This window comes from Pagrus major, chromosome 9 (assembly GCF_040436345.1).
Source record: "Pagrus major chromosome 9, Pma_NU_1.0".
In the NCBI taxonomy this organism is placed as follows: domain Eukaryota; kingdom Metazoa; phylum Chordata; class Actinopteri; order Spariformes; family Sparidae; genus Pagrus; species Pagrus major.
Genome location: NC_133223.1, coordinates 17169122 through 17187127, shown reverse-complemented (window position 1 = coordinate 17187127; position 18006 = coordinate 17169122). Strand labels below are relative to the sequence as shown.

The window sequence follows — 18006 nt, the reverse complement described above, 5'->3', positions numbered from 1 at the left end:
AGAGGATCAACTCCCTCTGTAGGTATAAAAGGCTCATTCTAAGATAAAGAAATCACAAAGATTCTCAGTTTCAGATGATTATACACTAATGAAAACGTAATCATCAATATCATAATCAGAAGTATTCAATTCTGCCCCTGAATGCCCCATAAATTCTACACCTACAACCTCTCATTAGTCAAAAGTAGTGTAATTGGCTCAATTCAATATAGGTTAGTGCTGAAACAATAAGTCGATTACTCAATTTGTCCATCGTAAATATGATAATGTCTCAGGTTCCGGCTCTCAAATGTGACGACTTGCTGCACTAGTCTAATAGCAAGCATAATGAAAGGCTTGTTCAGTAATGCACATGTAATGAGAAGAATCTTAAAAACCCACGCTTCAGAGAATTTCTCAGGGCGTCCCTACTGAGCATCTGTGAGTTAGATTAACATACTGAAATTGATGGAGCTCTGCATAGTTCAGTCGCACGTCCCTTCAAGGAATAAACCAGACTAAGTGTTGTTTGATTTGAGACAGTGTGGCTCTGTGTCTGGTATAAGCAGCACTGCGACAAATAAGGAAAGTGAAGTAGATGCGATGGTGTAACTTCCTGACCTTTGTTTTTTCAGATGAACAGCAAGCTGTGAGCGTGTGTCAGAGGATGCTGCTGGTCCGCGGGGCCCAGTGCTGAGGGAGGTCCACGGAGCCAACTGGTGCCCAACATGTCTCACCACCAACAATACCAGCGTGGCCCCCATGGCCGCACCATGAGCTCTGAGGACAGGAGTGGCACGCCAGTCAATAAGACCACCTCCACACCGGTTCACAAGAGCGCCTCTTCCTCTTCCTCTTCTCAGCGCGACAGCCGGCAGGTAATTGCCAGGCCACAGGGGAATCCATCTAGAAGTAGTTGCCAGGAAGAGCAGCACTTTGAATGAATGTGGCTTGAGCAGGCAATATAGAAAGGAGTGAATATTATTTTGAGTTGCTGCGGTCTTCTGTCAGTGCCATCCTCTTGTGAGACAGAAAAACAAAGATAGAAGGAAAGTGGGCCAGGAAACATGAAATCATGAAATATTAATTCAGCAGTTACAGTGTGTGGAACAAAAACAGTCAAAACTATCATGTGATGACCTCTGTGTTTTTGTGAAATCAGCTGCCATCAGCCAGCGTCACCATTTGTACAACAAATGGAGCAGGTTTTCTCCAAACAGCCTGCACATGCTTTATGTTTGCAGTAAGTGTATTCCTTCTGGTGTTGCTGCTTAAAGCTGGGCAGACACTGAGCATTTTATTGACCTTGTACATTGTGTTGTTTACAGCTTTTAATCTGCCTTTCAGTACTGCCAAGACGTATGACCTCTGTGCTCACACTTAACGTAAACAGCGGCAAATCCAATAATGTTTATTCAAACAAGATGATTGCATCCTCAAAAATGTTGACAAAACCAGAAAGGCAGCAATACCTCATGCAATTTAAAACAGGAAGAGAACACAGAGTTGCATAACAAACTGGAGGTTTGTAAACTCCTTCATGCTAAACAAATTACTGAACATTTACACAGTTATTATTATACAAATATACGTAAACAAGTAGTGCATGTTTTGGATCTGCGTCAGGATGTATGTAAGCATCAGCAACAAGATAGTGATGATAATGTGGTCAGCTTCATATCAAAAGTTAGACAGCTTGATCCAAGATGTTGTGGTGGAGACAGGTCTCTGTGGGCACAAAGCTAAACACTAAAACTAACACTAATCTGGTAGCTAACAGCACAAATGTAAACAAGCTAGCAGCTGTTACCTTTTCTTTTGCAGGGATTTAGCCATTGAAATGCCAGGGCTCGCCTCGCCATGCGCAAACCAAGTTTCCCCCAACACTATTTTGCAGGGGTACCGTCGTTGCATCCTGGATTAAATGCTGCCAATGACGATTGTGATTGGTTTAAAGACATGTAAATGCAATTTGATGCAGATTCTAGATCTGTCTTAAGTTTTCGTCAAGCAGAAATGGATGGTTTAAAATTGAGAGTGATACAGAGCTATTCAATTTGATATTGGTGTGGCTTGATTGGGCCTTGGCAGAGGTATGCGTTCTACTGAGTACCATCATTGGGTCAGGTAATCAGGGGTCATGAACCTCCTCAAACTACCAAATGACGACCGATCAGCCAGGAATTCAGCCAGATTCTAATTTGGGGTTAAAATCTGGTTTAATCCGTACAGCGTCAGTCGAGGTTAATGGTCAAAGGATTTCTTTGACTAATTGATGGGTTAAATCTGTCAAATTGTTTCCCTATTTCAGATGAATGAGATGAATTCAGGCATACAGAGATTTCTCCTCTGATAAGGACTAATGATTAATAGTTTATTCCTGTGAAAAGTCCATTAGGAAAAAGACTAATGGACTATCAACCCTACAACACCTTATCAACTGATTAGAACACTAACACTAATCAGCTAAGAGAAAGCAGCCTTAATTCCCTGGCTAGTAAATAAAAACCTGGCAGAGGCATGGTAAACAATGAGACACGCTCGTATTTCACAGTTCACAGGACAAGTGCTTCAATTTAACCCCTGTTGTAAGCCATCAGAAGCCCCCAGCCCTCTTTACCTCACCAAGCTGCTGTGTCACGCAGAAACAGGACACCGAAACTGGAATCTCTGACATCACAGCTTTTCCATCGGCGCTGGGTGATGCATATTTCATGAGGGACAGGCGGAGGCTCGGTGCTCCGCTGAACATGTGGCACGCTCTGGTATGCTGAGCAGGAGCCCAGCTTGTGTCCGCGGGAGATGGCTGGCAGTCAGTTTGAGAAATGGGGCCCTGTTTAAAGCGCGCAGTCGACGGCCTGCATCTTCGTGAGGCAGACTGTTAACCCCTCTGTTCATTGTGCCTTTCTTTAATGTCGCCTACTTGCTTCTGATAACAAGGCCCTCATGGGTGAAAGGGTTCAGCATTTCAATTCCCCGACGCTCCATAATCTTAAAGACAGCTTAATCTGAGAGCAAGGTTATCTGTTTGCTTTTCTTTTCTTATTCATCTCTTTTAATGTGTTTAATGAAGTCGTGTAATGCAAGCCAACGAGGCAGCCACTAAGATAGCAGCAAATGGAAGTCTTAGTCCAGTAGATTACTTTTGTGCACCTGCTTGATGAAGCCCTCAAGATAGTCAATGGGATTTTGAAAGGATCAGCAGCACATGAAGAATTTAATGAGGAATTAGTTCTTGATTGTTGCAGCTGTTTTGTGTCTTGTTTTCAGCAGTGGTCGCTAAATGATGTGGTGATTTACCTGTGGGCCATCCAGAGACTCGATGTATCAACTACAGAGGCAGGTGTATCACTCAAAACCACAGAAATCCTCTTTGGTTTGATTCAGCTGTCTCAGGCCTTTAGCTCACAACCATTTGCCTATAAAAATATACAAGAAAAGAAAGATCATAAGTCTCCTGCAAGTACATTTTGAGAGACACTGACAGTAAAACAGAACTGAAAGTGTATTTGACCTTTAGACATTTCCATTTTTCAATTTCAATCTGATTCTGATACCTGAATTTGGACGTCGTCCAAGACAACTTCTACCCCTCAAGCTGTTGGCTTTACACATTGCAAGCTGTTGTCTTGCTTTTCTGTTTCAAACACAGAGGTCCTGCGATAATACTAGGCCGTGTTAATAGGCATGTCAGTGATTTGGCGTTGTATTTTACTCTGTCTGTCTGTTTTCTGTTGTCAGACTACTAAACCAGTAAGAAATTTGATTGTGGCTCATAATATGTCGAACAGCAGTCAGATATATTGATGTTTGAAATGAGTGACAGAGAAGGTTAGGAGCATCAAAAGGTTGTCATATTCAAGTAAAGCGACAAAGCATCTGATACTTTATCTAAATGAGCTGCCAATGTGTATTTATTCTTGTATGCAGAAATTGGGCAAAACAAGTCTAAACTATATTATTAATGTGGCTGCTGAATAAAAGACACTCTGCTTCTGAAACATTGATGTTGGTGTTGATGTCCAGGAGATAATGTCAGTAAATATGGCTAAAATATAGACAAACTCTCATGTGTGAATGCGCCACATGAAAACGCAGACAGGGGTGGGGATTTCCAAATAACATCCCCTGGTAATACAAGCCCTGTGCGAATAGGGCTTAACTCACAGAATTCTCATTGACTGCTGAAAATCTTTGTAGAACTGTGCTGATTAATTAATTAACAAACCACTATAGGATCAGCACAGTCCCAACAGCACAGTTGCGAATGAATATGGTGTGATAGGGAGCTGTGTAGCACTTCATCCACACCTTCCTCACTGTGTTTTTAGGTCAAGATAAAGTAGAATATATAATACGTTAAACTTCAGCCACATTCTTTGGAAATCTTAACAAAGGTTTCTGCTGCCAATATCCAAACATGCACCTCTGATCCATGATACCACTGTGATAGCTACTACTACAAGCTAATGGTCAAGTGCAAGGTTAGCTAGTTATCCAAAATTACATTTTGATTGGATTAATGTATGTGTACACCCTCAAGTTCAAGATGAGTCACCTAAAGTTTATTAGGAAGAGGAAATAATGTGATTTTGGTTCGACTTTCGTGTCGTATTTGTTATGAACCAAGATACAACTGGTTAATCAACACAGGTACACAGGATTAGAAATTGGAAAATGTGTTTTGTATTTCAACCTATAATCCTTTCATGTTAGTGAAAGAGGAAGGTGTTCAAGAAAAGGCTAAAAATAGATTAATATTATTGCTGACAAAACACACTCAACACAAGGTCTCTTTAGAGGCTGTTTAGTGGTAGTTGTAGCTTTCTATCATATCACATGATCTTCCACAGCAGATAGAGTTTGCCCTGTCGTCATGAAATTTGCAGAGAATTTTTTGCATTTCATATATATATAAACTTAAGGTCAAAAGTTCAATCTTGACCTTAGAGACAGTAATTACAAAGAAATATTGCCACAATGTCCATTTAGTAGCTGTTCTGAAGCTTTCAATTATATTACATGCGCTTCCTGACAACTTAATGTGTCAATCTTCTTAACAGCATCTTAGTTGATCCTCTTCAGGTCAAGAATGGGCTTTTATTGTGAGGATATCTCCAGCATATATCAATGTTTTTGAACATTATATACATTATGCACTTTCATCATGTATTAACATTAATGGCAGTGTTTTCCTGCATCAGAGCCTGTGCAGGCAGTTTTCAGTGATATAATGATGGTGGACCGCTGTAGAGAATATACAGTTCATCTTCCCCAGGGACATCTGGAGGAAGCACACTACACACTGAGAAAAGACCTTTGCTGGCTTGGCCGGGCCTCAGTTTTTGAGGAAAAATGAGAGCGGGGCATTTCGTTTAGGGGAAAGCCTTAATGAGATCCAGCCCCCATTTTCAAATCAATACATGTCACTTTCCCCTCTGCTGACGACTACTGTTCACTCTGGAGACCCTCATGAGAGCAATTAGAGGCACCACCTGCAGTAAGCACCAACACACACACACAAACACACACTGACACGTTGATCCAGGATGTTGCTGCAACTATCATTTTCTTCTCTTGCTGCTTGTCATTTCCTGGTTAGATAAGATGCTAGCAGCTCAGAGATGGAAGGAGGAATAGATTTATGAGGAAATGTATACGTTGATTTATGAAAGTGGGGAAATCAGCGATTATCCAGCGATTATCAGCTCCTCTAAAGTCAGATAGTGGCTGTTTTCATGGTAATGACCTGAATATACAGACATTACTGCAGATGAAAGAATGATGGAGCACTTGTTCAGACAGCTGTCTAAATCGGTATCTGCTATCTCCTGTAAAGACGTCTTCCTTAAAATTGTATTTTAAAAACCTGGATTTATTGTTTCTATGGCCAAGTTATCATAGTGACGAATGTTCTGCTTTGACATGGCTGATAATATAATTTTCTTCAGCACACAACAGACCAACTCAAATACAGAGGCGATGATCTTGATAGAGAACAGAAATAAAGTTGAAAATGAAATGTGTATTAAACAACAACAACACACAGAGGTGGGTTTTTAATCTTCACACAGTCTGTGCAAGTGGTGCCAATCTTCCATGAATATTTGAGGTTTCAAGTTGAAGTTATGCCATGTTTTAACCACATCTACATTAACAAGCTTAACCTCTTTACAGTATTAGTTAATATGAAGAGATAGTTGTAAGTGCTGTATCGTGGGCAGCTGGACTTGTTTCAGTTGTTTGAAGACGTTTCACCTCTCGTCCAAGAGGCTTAACTAACAAACTAACTGGAGGGGAGTAGCCTGCAACTTCCCTCCAGTTAGTTAGAACTATATAACTAACTAATAGTTTCTACACACAGAAGGAGGCACAGCAGCGCTCCTCCCCTTCCTCAGTTTATGTTTTCATATGCAGTCAAACAGAGTTGTTGATGGGACAGATGATAGTGAAATGGCGGGGCACTGGGGGCAGAGGATCACATCCCTGTCCCTCACTGAAGACGAGTGTCACTGGTTAATATGTGCCAGGCCCTGGCGCACCTGGCTCTTAAAGGGAATGGGAGACGACACTCGGATTAGTTTGATTTATGTTCCGCCCAAAACACACCTACGAATAATTCAGAGTCTACAACCCCTTTGCGCCATGCGCCACATTTTGCACCCAGATTATCTGCCGTTTAACTAGCAAAATGGACTTGGACACGCCCTAAATGCACTAGCGCGCTGTACTTTAGACCATGCGCTATAGACCATCTAAACAGGGCCCCTTAACTGAAGGTTGTTTTTTTTTTGTCTAACTGCTGTTTTCAATGTCAATAATAAGAATAAGAAAAAGCCATTTAATTTAAGAAGAGATTTAAAGGAAGATACTGAGTTTGCCTGGTCAAGAATGAACATTCATATTTCAGTGAATCACTCGCCACAGTTCCCGTCCTCTCCCATCCCATCCAAAGGTGTTTTCATTGAGTCAGCCACAGCATCTCTCCCACGAGTCAGCAAGTCACACATGTGGACTGTAGTTCTGTTACTGAATCTGTGTCGTTGACACAGAGCATGAGACTGTGATTACACGCAGTCTCTCAGGGTGTTAATTTCTAATCCAAGTGGAAGCCCCCCGCCCCTCCTACTCTTCAGCTATACTGCTGAGCCAGCCAGACAGTGCAGTGAAATCCATCCTCACAACACGTCCTCTGTGGTTAAATATCATTGTTCAGTGGTGATTATGGAAGACGGGGTGGGAACATGTTACAGTCAGAATATAGTGTTTCATAGCACAATATTCTTGAGCGAGTACAACAGAAGAACACATTTTCAAACAGCGTTTTGTGGGAAACACAGTGTTCGTTGTAATAAAATACATACATAGAGTGAAAAGACATTTCTGAAGTCATAAGATTGACTGGAGGACACACAAAGTGTTAAGAGTTTATTTAGAGTTCATCAAATTCAGATGAGATACTCACAGATCGCCACAGACATCTACCACCTCCACCTCTCCACTACCTTTACCTACTGTCCCTCACCCCCCCTGCCCTCCATCCACCCTCCATACATAACCTTTATTTAATCACGTAATCTTATTAAGATCAAGTTCTCTTGTCTCGAGACAGCAGAGAGAAAGAAAAACAAACATAGCCAGACATAACATAAGCACATAAAGCGGCAATCACAGACACTAAATCGATCTTGGAGCCCATCAGCTGATGACTATTCCAGATATTGTTTAGTAGAAATTATTCCTAAATAGACTCAAAGTTTCCTGCATTGAAACATGAAGCACAATGATGAAAGGCATCAAGTTGTTTAAAGGTAGAGCGAGCAGCAGGAGAATAAAGGATGTCTCCATAGTCAAGCACAGACATGATGGTTGATTTTACGGTTAATCTGTTCTCAAGACAGAAATAGGCTTTAGACAGCTGAGCCGTCTGTATGGAACAAAAAAATAATTTTTCCAAATCGATAATGGTTGCTCTTAGATTCTATTTAAAGGGCCATTGAAACGCCATTGAGGGCTTTTAAAAGGTTGTAAGCTGAGTGTTTGTGTCATTGCTGGTTAGTTGTTGCTGAAACTTGAGCTGCTCGGGTTTCAGCCTCTTATAAATACAAATTGTAGACCGGTGGGTGTCTGCCATCTGTGGCCATCATTGCAAAAGTTTTATTTTATCTGCAAGCTCAAGATGGCAGGTTAATTTTCTCAACATTAAAGAAAAAATCTTGCGACTATAAAAGTCATTTTAACTATAAATTGATCTGATTATTATTGACAAATCTTTTGGTCTTTAGAATGTCAGAAAAATGGTGAAAAGCATCCTTTGTATTTTTCCAGATTCCAAGGAGATGTTGTTTTTTTTTAATTTCCCATGTTATTCGACCAGCAATCCAAAACCTAAAGATATTACATTTACAGAGACACATCAAAAGCAACAAATCCTCACATTTGAGAAGCTTTTAGCAGCAAATGTTCAGTAGTTTTGCTCATAAAAGGACTTAAAAAATGAATTGATTATCAGAATAGTTGCTGATTAATTCTCATCATTGCAGTTCTACGTTTAATAAGACACTGATCTTGTATAAAAACGGCTTTTTCTAAAGATCATGTAATAATTTACCTTTTGTTTACAAGTGAAAGTGAGATACTTATTTTGTTATCTCAATTATACAACCTGTTGTTTTCTAGAGACAACAAGATAATTTAGTAATTAACATAAGAAAACACCCCTGTTATCCCGAGATAACAAGATAATTAACTTGTCGGCTTGATATAAAGTGACATGGTAAAGCAGTGACAGTCGTCCTCTCTAGGCCTGTATTTTGTTTATTTTGGGTAATTAATGATTCTGTAAGAACTCCAATTGAAGATGAAACAAATATGTATTATGTTTTATTGCGCTGTGAAGACAGAAATAAAATGAAATTGGTTATGTTGTGTTTATCCTCCAGTGTCTCAGCAGCAGTAGTGAACAGTAGATCAGATGTGTAAAAGAACTTGTCATCAGAAGTGGGCTGGTGTACTGATATTTATAGTGCTGATTTAGCCTAAGGTGTCCCCAAGGAGTGTTTGTCCTTCCTGCTGCTGAGGGAGACCTTAACTGTAATAGTTTAATTCATGGCAGCGTTAAAAGATCTTCTGTGCGACAGAGTGTCTCTGCAGGTGGCGGACCCAATCAGACTTGGCCTATAGAGCTGACACAAGGAGACTTTGATTGATTTACTTGACTTAGGATAATCAAAACCACTTAACTGTTCACTGCCATTTTTCTTTAAAATATACTGGCGTCTAGCTCCCAATCTGTTAGCGCTGTGTTGGTGTTGTCCCTACAACAACAGTCGGGCGATGTCTATTGAATTGGCATACAACAATGTCCCCACTAAACATTGTGATGGATGATAACATTGTTGTTTTAGGGGGTTTACAAAGTGTTTTTGAATTTGAGACAGTGTGTCTGCTCAGAATTGCTGTAAGGGTTGGAATTAGCTCAACACTATAGTCACTGCTGTTTCCCACTGTTGCTCTAACCCACTGATATCTACCCAGCAGAGAAAACTGTCTCCTGTCACCACAGACATACATCCTAATGCTGGGTTTAAAAGGGCCATCGTCTCAGCACCACATGTCTGTAACTTATCTTTGTTCAGCCTCAGAAGCTTGAAACAAAGATAGCCAGCCAGCTACACTGAGGAAGCTAAACTAAGAAACCGCAAACACTAAGAAACACACTTACAGCAGCCCACAGAAAAGATAACAATCAACCAATGCAACAGAGCGTCTTCGGTTCACCTGACATAACAATAAGAAGAAGATCATAAACAGGAAATAAAGATGTAACATTAGTGTATTGAGCAGCAGCAGCTTTTAAATTTCACTCCCACATGTCACAAACTCCAACAGCTCCTGCCGTATGGCAACTCTGAGAGGACGTACAACTTTTTTCTGCTCTCTGGTGGGGGGGGGGCCTTTTAAATGACGATGTAGCGATGGTACAGGGCTCAGAATACAATGACTGTCAGCCATCGGCAATGGACAATGGCATCGTCTATCGGCCCAACCCTACCTATGACATAATAATTAATGTTGCTCCAGGGCCATTATTGCATTGGACCAATCATGTCGTAGTATACAAATGAAAGAGCAGAAAAATATGCTTAGTTTTTCTATTCAGATGTGTTTAATGTTGTAAAAGGGTCTATTTTTAACCTTAACTATGCTTTCCTTAAACTTAACCAAGTATGAAAACTATAAAACTATAAAGAAGTAAAATATAAGTGAACTTACACACCACAGTCTGCTGAGTGTGAGTCCTCAGTCAAGACAGCTTGCTCCAGGTGTGGCTTTTTCTTAAGTTAAAACAATGGTCCCAGAGGAACATGAATTATGATGTTCCAGGAACAACACTGAGTAGCAAAGCTATGACATCACAACAGCGCGATTGGTCAGTTGCAATGATGGTCCTGGAACAACATTAATTATGGGCCATCTTTTCGAGGGAGACATGGAACAGTACAAATCAAGTCACAGTTATTCAGTATCAATTGAACAAGCTCATGGAACAAACCTTTTAAAGTCTTGACACAGTAAAGCAGACAGCTTCATACTGAGTCTGCCACAAGATCCTTCATTAGAGAGGGTAAATTCACCAAGAGGGACGGCTCATTCAGCTTTAAGCTATTCTGCAGTGAGATCAATGAATGTGAGCAGAGTGCAGGAAATCACTTCCATTTTCAGGCTCCAATAACTAAAGCAAATTCTCTGACTGTAGCAGTAATTTCCATATAAACTGTTGGCACATACTTTGGTATTTAGGTGCAGCCAGAGGCCGTGTACGAACTGCCCCTCTGATTTATTTCATTGATGGTTTGGATCTTAATACAATGCCCAGGAAAGTGCAATGAATTGCAATATCCGCAGCTGGAGCCATACTTTATTTAGTGTGGTATTGATTTCTCATTTTAGAGCCAGCTGAAAGTCTGTTCGTAACACTGCAGATAACACACAGGAAGTTTGTTTGAAGGGTTTCTCGCAGGCCGCTGCCTGTTAGTGCCTGTCGGGAAGGCTGTTATGGTCTAAATACAGAAGCTGTTGAAGATATTTTGATAATTTCACAGGCAACATTATACTGCTGAGTTGTTAACTGATAATGACATAAGTGTTTCAAGCACAATAAGTGGACTGCTACCATCTACAATATGATTGCTCTAAATGCTAGGGTACATTCTGCTAATGAAGTGAGCTCCTCGACTTCCTCAGTCGCACAGGCCACTGAGAGGAGGGGAGAAACACGACCTCATTACCACACAGATCTGTTTGCCTGGTCATTAGATTAAACAAGTGCTTGTCTCCTTCTGTTAAGTGTCCCACAGACCAAGGTCAGGTGTCGTAACGCTCACCGGACGAGCTGTCTTGAAGGTCGTTGCATCACACCGTGCAGAGTCACAGGCTGTTTTTGGCTTCCCAGAGAAGCCTGTGCTTGTTAAGTTATGGGTTTTGCCCTAAAGGCTCTACCACCACTGATTCAAGTATGAAATTAAAAATCTGACCTACTTCACCATCATTGCATTTAGATGTATTCCATTTTATTAATATTTGACTTAATCTGATGGATAACTGCCCAAAAATAGATGACCGCATGTCATGTTGAGATTTTGCCACAGAGAGGAAACAACATTATGCTGTTTACAAAACAGTGGTAGACCATAATGCAATGCATTCATAAAATAAGTTGTGTGTCAGTAAAAAATGCTAATCTTATTTTTTCTTGACTCTTGAAGCTCCATTTTCTTTTTAAATGGTTTCAACGCAGCTAAATACAGTTTCATACATTATTCCTTAGGGCTCGTTTTTGAAAACAATGAAAAAGTGTCTCTATCACATGAAATATTAAGGTAAAAAGTTAAAACTTTGATAGACTAAAATTAAAAATTCTTACTTTTTAAAAAAAAGATTTTAACTCTCAGAAATCAGCACATTCGCTTCACCAGGACTGTGTGGGTGTGAAACAACCCAACAACAGCTGTCAGATTTTGATTAAACTTCTAAATCCTGATAGATTTCAAATTAAGCCTGACAAACTTTAAACCACTAAGAAACGAAAAACAACAAATTTGTTCTTCCTACATCCTACATTTGCCGTTTGTGTTAACGTAGGTCCATACAAAACTATTTTTTATGTAACACTTTAATTTTCCTTGATGAGCAGTAAACAAACATTTAATAAAGGTTTATAACACACCGTCCTGTAGTTGTATGCAGCTTTAAAGGTGCAATATAAAATGTACAGCATTTGTGAACATTTCTAATTTTCATCTGCTTACAACCACATTATAATGTGTTAAAAAAACATGTATTAATTGTTAATTTACTGCTAAATGCTAAAAAGGGGGCTGGGGGACCAATAAAAAAACATAGAAAACCCATTTTTGATAACAAAAAACATTTAAAATGTTGGGAATGAGTACCTTGGTTTTAATTTCAACTCAGTAATATACAAAACAATTTTTGTAGTCAGCTGATTGATGTTGGCGGGGCTACCCAGCTGGCATAGAGGTACTAGAGACAGCTGCAGGGAAACATGTCAGTTACAGCATTTCGAACTTGTACGCAAAATAACTTCTGAGAGACACTGAATAGTTCATGTCAGGCCAGTACAGCAGGATGCAGATGATCCTTGTCTGTTCCCAGACATTTTGCTGTGATCCCATGACTCCATCTGTCCCCCCCATTGGGAGCGAAGCTGTGATATCTTACCTGTCCCTGTCTGACCCTGGCGTCCCTTTACTCCAGAGGCGTCACTTTGATTTACAGACCCTCTAGTAGCAGGAAGAGCACAGTCAGGAGAAAGCTAATGGAGTGGAAATGCTGAGAGAGCAGGGAGAATTTGAATGGGGTAGTTTTTCTTTTAATATGTAGTACAAGCTAAAAAAATGTATATATTCTGTTGTTTTCTTCGGTCTTCACGACAGCAGCATCTTTTCTTTTTATTACAGCAAGTGTTTCCTTCCTATTCTGGTGAAATTAATGTATTAGTTCTGACACAGAGCTGTATTTTTATTCCTCTCCAGGAGGCAGACAGCTGGGAAATCATTGAGGGGCTGAAAATCGGTCAGAGCAACGTCCAGAGGCCTGATAAGCACGAGGGTTTCATGTTGAAGAAGCGGAAATGGCCCCTGAAAGGCTGGCACAAGGTAAGATCCACAGGCAGAGCGAGACACGGAAAGCTTTTGTTGCCGGAAAATCACTTTCAAACACAGCCGCTGTTTGAATGTTAAACAGTTTGCTGTCTAGTAAAGTGCGTCTGCGTGAAAGAAGTTCTCCTTTTTCATGCCTCACCCTGTCTGGGCCTCTTCTGTTTCCTTTAAAGTCACCACCGTCAGCATCAGCAGAACTGTTGTTTTCTCATAACACGTGAATACCAGTGGAAGCAAGTCCCTGATGTTCGCATATTTGAACTCACAACACTGCAGAACACACAGATCCAATGTCCTGCAGCTAATTATGACATGATAAATAATAATAATAATGATATAAACTGGTACAATGTGATCTATATTCAATGTCTGCACTTCCTGTTTTTTAACCAACACATTATTTATGTGCTTATTTTCTCTGCAGCGTTTTTTTGTTCTGGACAATGGTATCCTGAAGTACTCCAAGTCCCCCATTGATGTAAGTAACCCTGACTATAACCCACAGGCAGAAACAGGGCAGCCTGGCCTGACATCAGCTCGGCCTGGCAATGAGTCAGCAGAAACATCTGCAGCACGGGTCGTGATGTTGAATGTGTTTTCTGCACGCCATCCCACTTTGCACGAAAGCTCGAACTTTCGGGACTAAATGGAAATGTAACACATGACTGAAGAAACAGGCACACTGTGGAGCACTTGTACTGACTTGTTTAAGTCATCTGACCTCCATCAAGTGTCAGTTAGCCGAATAGTTAAGGCACTTTTATCTGAATGTTTTTCAGACATTTGTCCTGCGTTCCCAAGATAAACACTGTTTCCAACAAATGCAAACATATATAAAACATAAGAATTACGTGGCTGCAGTGCAGTTGGTTTCATTGCTCAGTGCTAGGTCTACACAGGAATCTAAGGCCTACTTAGAACCCAAACTCTTGATTTAAGACTGAGGAAAAAAAAGAGTTATTTAACTTGTTAGTCGAGCCTGTGGGACTGTTGTCTGATTGATAAAGCTGACTTTCTTCAAATGAGATATGAGAGGGGTCTGATGTAATTGTACTAGTCAGAGACAACATCTTGTTAGTATAAGCAATCTGAAAATTTGTCTCAGTTGTTTTGCAGATATGTTGAGCTTTAAGCTGAACTGAGAGAAACTGTACCAGGCATTGATAACACTCATAACACTCTGTATCATAGATTGAGAAATCAATAACAGGGTTAGGGTTAAATGACCTCAGTCTCTTTAACTAAATGCGCTGTTGAACCTTGCTACAGATATAACCTATATTTTCACTCCAAGATAAAGCATGCTTAAATATTTATAGGAGGAAACTTGTTCAATCTGTGTGAGAGTTCACCTGAAGGCCAAAAAATGTCTTCATTGTATTAATAATAAGTGAATTATTTTCACACAGTAATCGATCTGCACAATACTGACGAATACCAGTTTCATCCTCAGTATTATATCAGTTTTACAATTGTAGATAATGCCCTCAGTTCAGTTCCACCTCTCCCCTTGTTTCCTGTCTGCTTCTCTAATAATGATAATAATAATAATAATAATAACTACATAAATCTTTTCTGCATGGCGTACTACAACAGCACATTTCTATCAGGTGAGCTCAAGCACCTCTTTATTAACATCATCTGTCACCTTGCAAATGTGTTTGTTTAAGCTAGATATCATTTATTACTATTAACTACATAAAATGATATTTTTGCAATACAAGATCTAGTGGTTCTGAATTTTTTTTCATGAAGTAAACTGTACTAGATGTTTGTGGTCAATGCCGATATCACTATTAAGAAGTATTAAGAAGAAGTAAGACATTCTCGGCCAATAAACACATATTTTTCTTCAATTATCCTTCAAATGTTAAAATGTTGATAAATCGGTTAGCATTCTTATTTTTGTCTTTCATTCTACATGTGAATATATATATCTCTTTTACCAAATGATAATTGTTTTTCTCAAATTATCGAAAATAATTACAATACCAAACACAATATTTCCAGTTCCCTACAGCAACCCACTGTAACTGCAGAAGAAGCCCCTTGTGTACAGTTCGCCCTGGTTGGGAATCCCTGACTTAAACAATTTATTGATTATCACAATAGTTGCTGTTCTGTTGACAATTTTACCAGATGAAGGTCTGAAAAGTGAAACATGAATGGAAGAAAAAAATTATCAACAGCCGGGAGATTTCTGTTGTTTTTGTGAAAGAAGTTTGTTGTAATTACAGATAAGAATAAAGTGTGCGCAACATTGACTAACTATAACCTTGAGTGAACTGAGTTAACTGAAAAAAAATGTGTCCCTAGATTCAAAAAGGCAAACTTCATGGCAGCATCGATGTTGGGCTCTCAGTCATGTCCATCAAGAAGAGGGCCCGTCGTATTGACCTGGACACCGAGGAGCATATCTATCACCTCAAGGTAATACTGATGGGAAGAGTCAATACTGTGATTTCAATGCTGATGAACAGGAGGTCAGTTAAGTTTAAAGCTGTCTGTCCTCTTCTTATTAGGTCAAATCTCAAGACATCTTTGATGCCTGGGTGTCAAAGTTGCGTCATCACCGGCTTTACCGCCAGAACGAGATTGTGCGATCTCCGCGGGAGGCCACCATGCGAACGTTTCCTCCCCCAGCTGCCATTGAGTCCCCCCAACCTGCTTCGAGTGTGGTACGGGAAGCCAAGGTGAGCCCTCTCTCCCCCCTCCTCATAATACTACAGACTGTGCTTGTAAATAGGGTCGCAGCTCATGATTATTTTCATTATCGGTCAATCATTTGATTTAAAAAATATATGAAAACTGGGGCTTCACAATTATAACAGCAATATGATGAAGTACTGTGGTGCTGCAGAGATGCCCTGGCCCACAAAACTTGTCCAGATGTAAGAAAACATGTTTGTTTGGTACAGACCCCAACAAATCATATCATGATTTTAATCATTTTTTCAGTGCAAAAAGTATCATTCCCACCAATCGTTAAGCATATCGTGTAAGTGTAATATCTGTCAAAATAATCACAATATGATTTTTTTTACCATGTCGTGTAGCCCTAATGAAAAAAGGGACATTTTTTTGTAATGTTTCATCTTCAATTTTCTCATTTTGTCTGGACAACATTTCAAAGACCACAGATATTTTATTTCAAATCATATAAAACCGAGATTCTCACATTTGAGAAGCTGGAACCTGACACTATTTGACATTTTTGATTGAGACCGATCTTCCATCTAAGTTTCATAGAAATGCGTTCAGTAGTTTTTGTGTAATCCTGCTGACCACCCAACCAACCAACAAACAAATGGCCCCAGGTGAAAACATAACCTCCTTGGCGGAGGTGATTATAAATGATCAGAATTATTGCTGATTATTTCTGTACAAATATGAGCAGAAAAACTAAAGCCTAACAATACAGATTTTGATGTTACAATGGGCCTTTCTAACCAAAGTAGCCTGAACATTTTTCCTGCCTCTACTTTGTATCAAGCTTAAAAGCAGACTCTCTCTCTCTGTGCACTGAGCATAGTGCGATTACTTATTCAAGAAGGGTATGTCACGGGGACTGAGAGATTGCCTCGTTCTGTTTTACTGGAAACTGGGAGAGTGTACAAAAATGTCATCCAGACAAGAGGAAGTAACATTTACAGTAACGACAGGAAGGCTTTATAGTGTTAACCTGATTTTACACCTTTCGTTTTGTCCTTTCAGTTCTCCTATTTAAAAGTAACATTTCCATACAAGTGCTGTTTTACCAAATGGTCGTAATCTGATCCCTGTAATATCTGGCTAATTGCTAAACTAATGGCTGTGAATGTGCAGACGGATAACTGCCCAGTAACGCTGATTGCACCAGTAATTATATTCCGATCATTAGGAGAACAGAAAGGGTTTGTCTTCAGTTCAGTGTGTGAGCCTCTGCACCTTGCTGATGTGTCTGAACTGTGAGTAAATGTGAGGATGCAGCCACGACAGGTTCTCCAGGGAGTGTGGCTCTGTGCCTCATGCAGGCCATTACAGGTGATCAGTAGGTTGTGATTCAGAGCAGCTGGCTGCAGCCTGACGAGCTCTCCCAGTAGAACAGCTCAAACGAGAGACTCCAGTCCTCGAGTCAGAATTAACTGCGAGGTGAAAGACTTAGTTTTGGAACGAGGACTGTCAAGGTCTCTTTGGAAGCTTCTGCATGGCAGTATTTGTTCTCTATGTTCCCCTTAAAGCAGATAATACAACATTGTATTCCTCTGATTCAACCTGCTTTATTTAATAAGTACATTTCTTGACATTTAAACTTTAGATGTAATGCAGCTGTTGCAGGTGGGTCAAGGGCACAGAACATCCTTCCAGTAGAGAATGAGGGATGCATTTAAATACCAGTGATGTTTTTGTATCCAGAATAGCCCTGAAAGGATCCGTCAGTTCACACAAAATTGAATGACAACAATTTTATTGAGGCATTTGTTAAGAAAAAATTTAAAATATTTGCTACTTTCAGCTCCTCAAATGTGATTATTCTTTATTTTGCTTTGTTTTCATAATTCCAACTTCAACATACTTTGATGGATGTCTTTAGTGGTGTATGGCCTCTTCTAGACCAGATACCCCATCTTGAACTTAATTGATCCAATATACAGAACATAACCTTCATGTTACATCTGAGGTACTGGACTTTGCCCAAACTTAGACACATTTATTATTAGACACAGAAGACACAAGACTCACAGGCTTTTTCTTTAGTCCTTTTTGGTCTTCAGGCACTGTTGGAAACAAAATGTTTATCCGATTAATCGAAACATAATTTATAGGTGAATAAATAATGGACATTATTGTTTGTCGGAGCCCT

The 18006-nt window shown here is 39.8% G+C and overlaps 1 protein-coding gene across 1 annotated transcript in view; it reads left to right on the top strand.

Annotated features, from left to right (window-relative positions):
- Window positions 1-707: 707 nt before the first annotated feature.
- osbpl6 (oxysterol binding protein-like 6) overlaps window positions 708-18006 on the top strand; it is a 34238-nt gene continuing 16939 nt past the window's right edge. The window contains exons 1-5 of the mRNA XM_073473713.1: window positions 708-857; window positions 13038-13160; window positions 13588-13641; window positions 15480-15593; window positions 15686-15856. Of these exons, the coding sequence (XP_073329814.1) occupies window positions 708-857; window positions 13038-13160; window positions 13588-13641; window positions 15480-15593; window positions 15686-15856 (612 nt within the window). The remainder of the gene's footprint in view (window positions 858-13037; window positions 13161-13587; window positions 13642-15479; window positions 15594-15685; window positions 15857-18006) is intronic.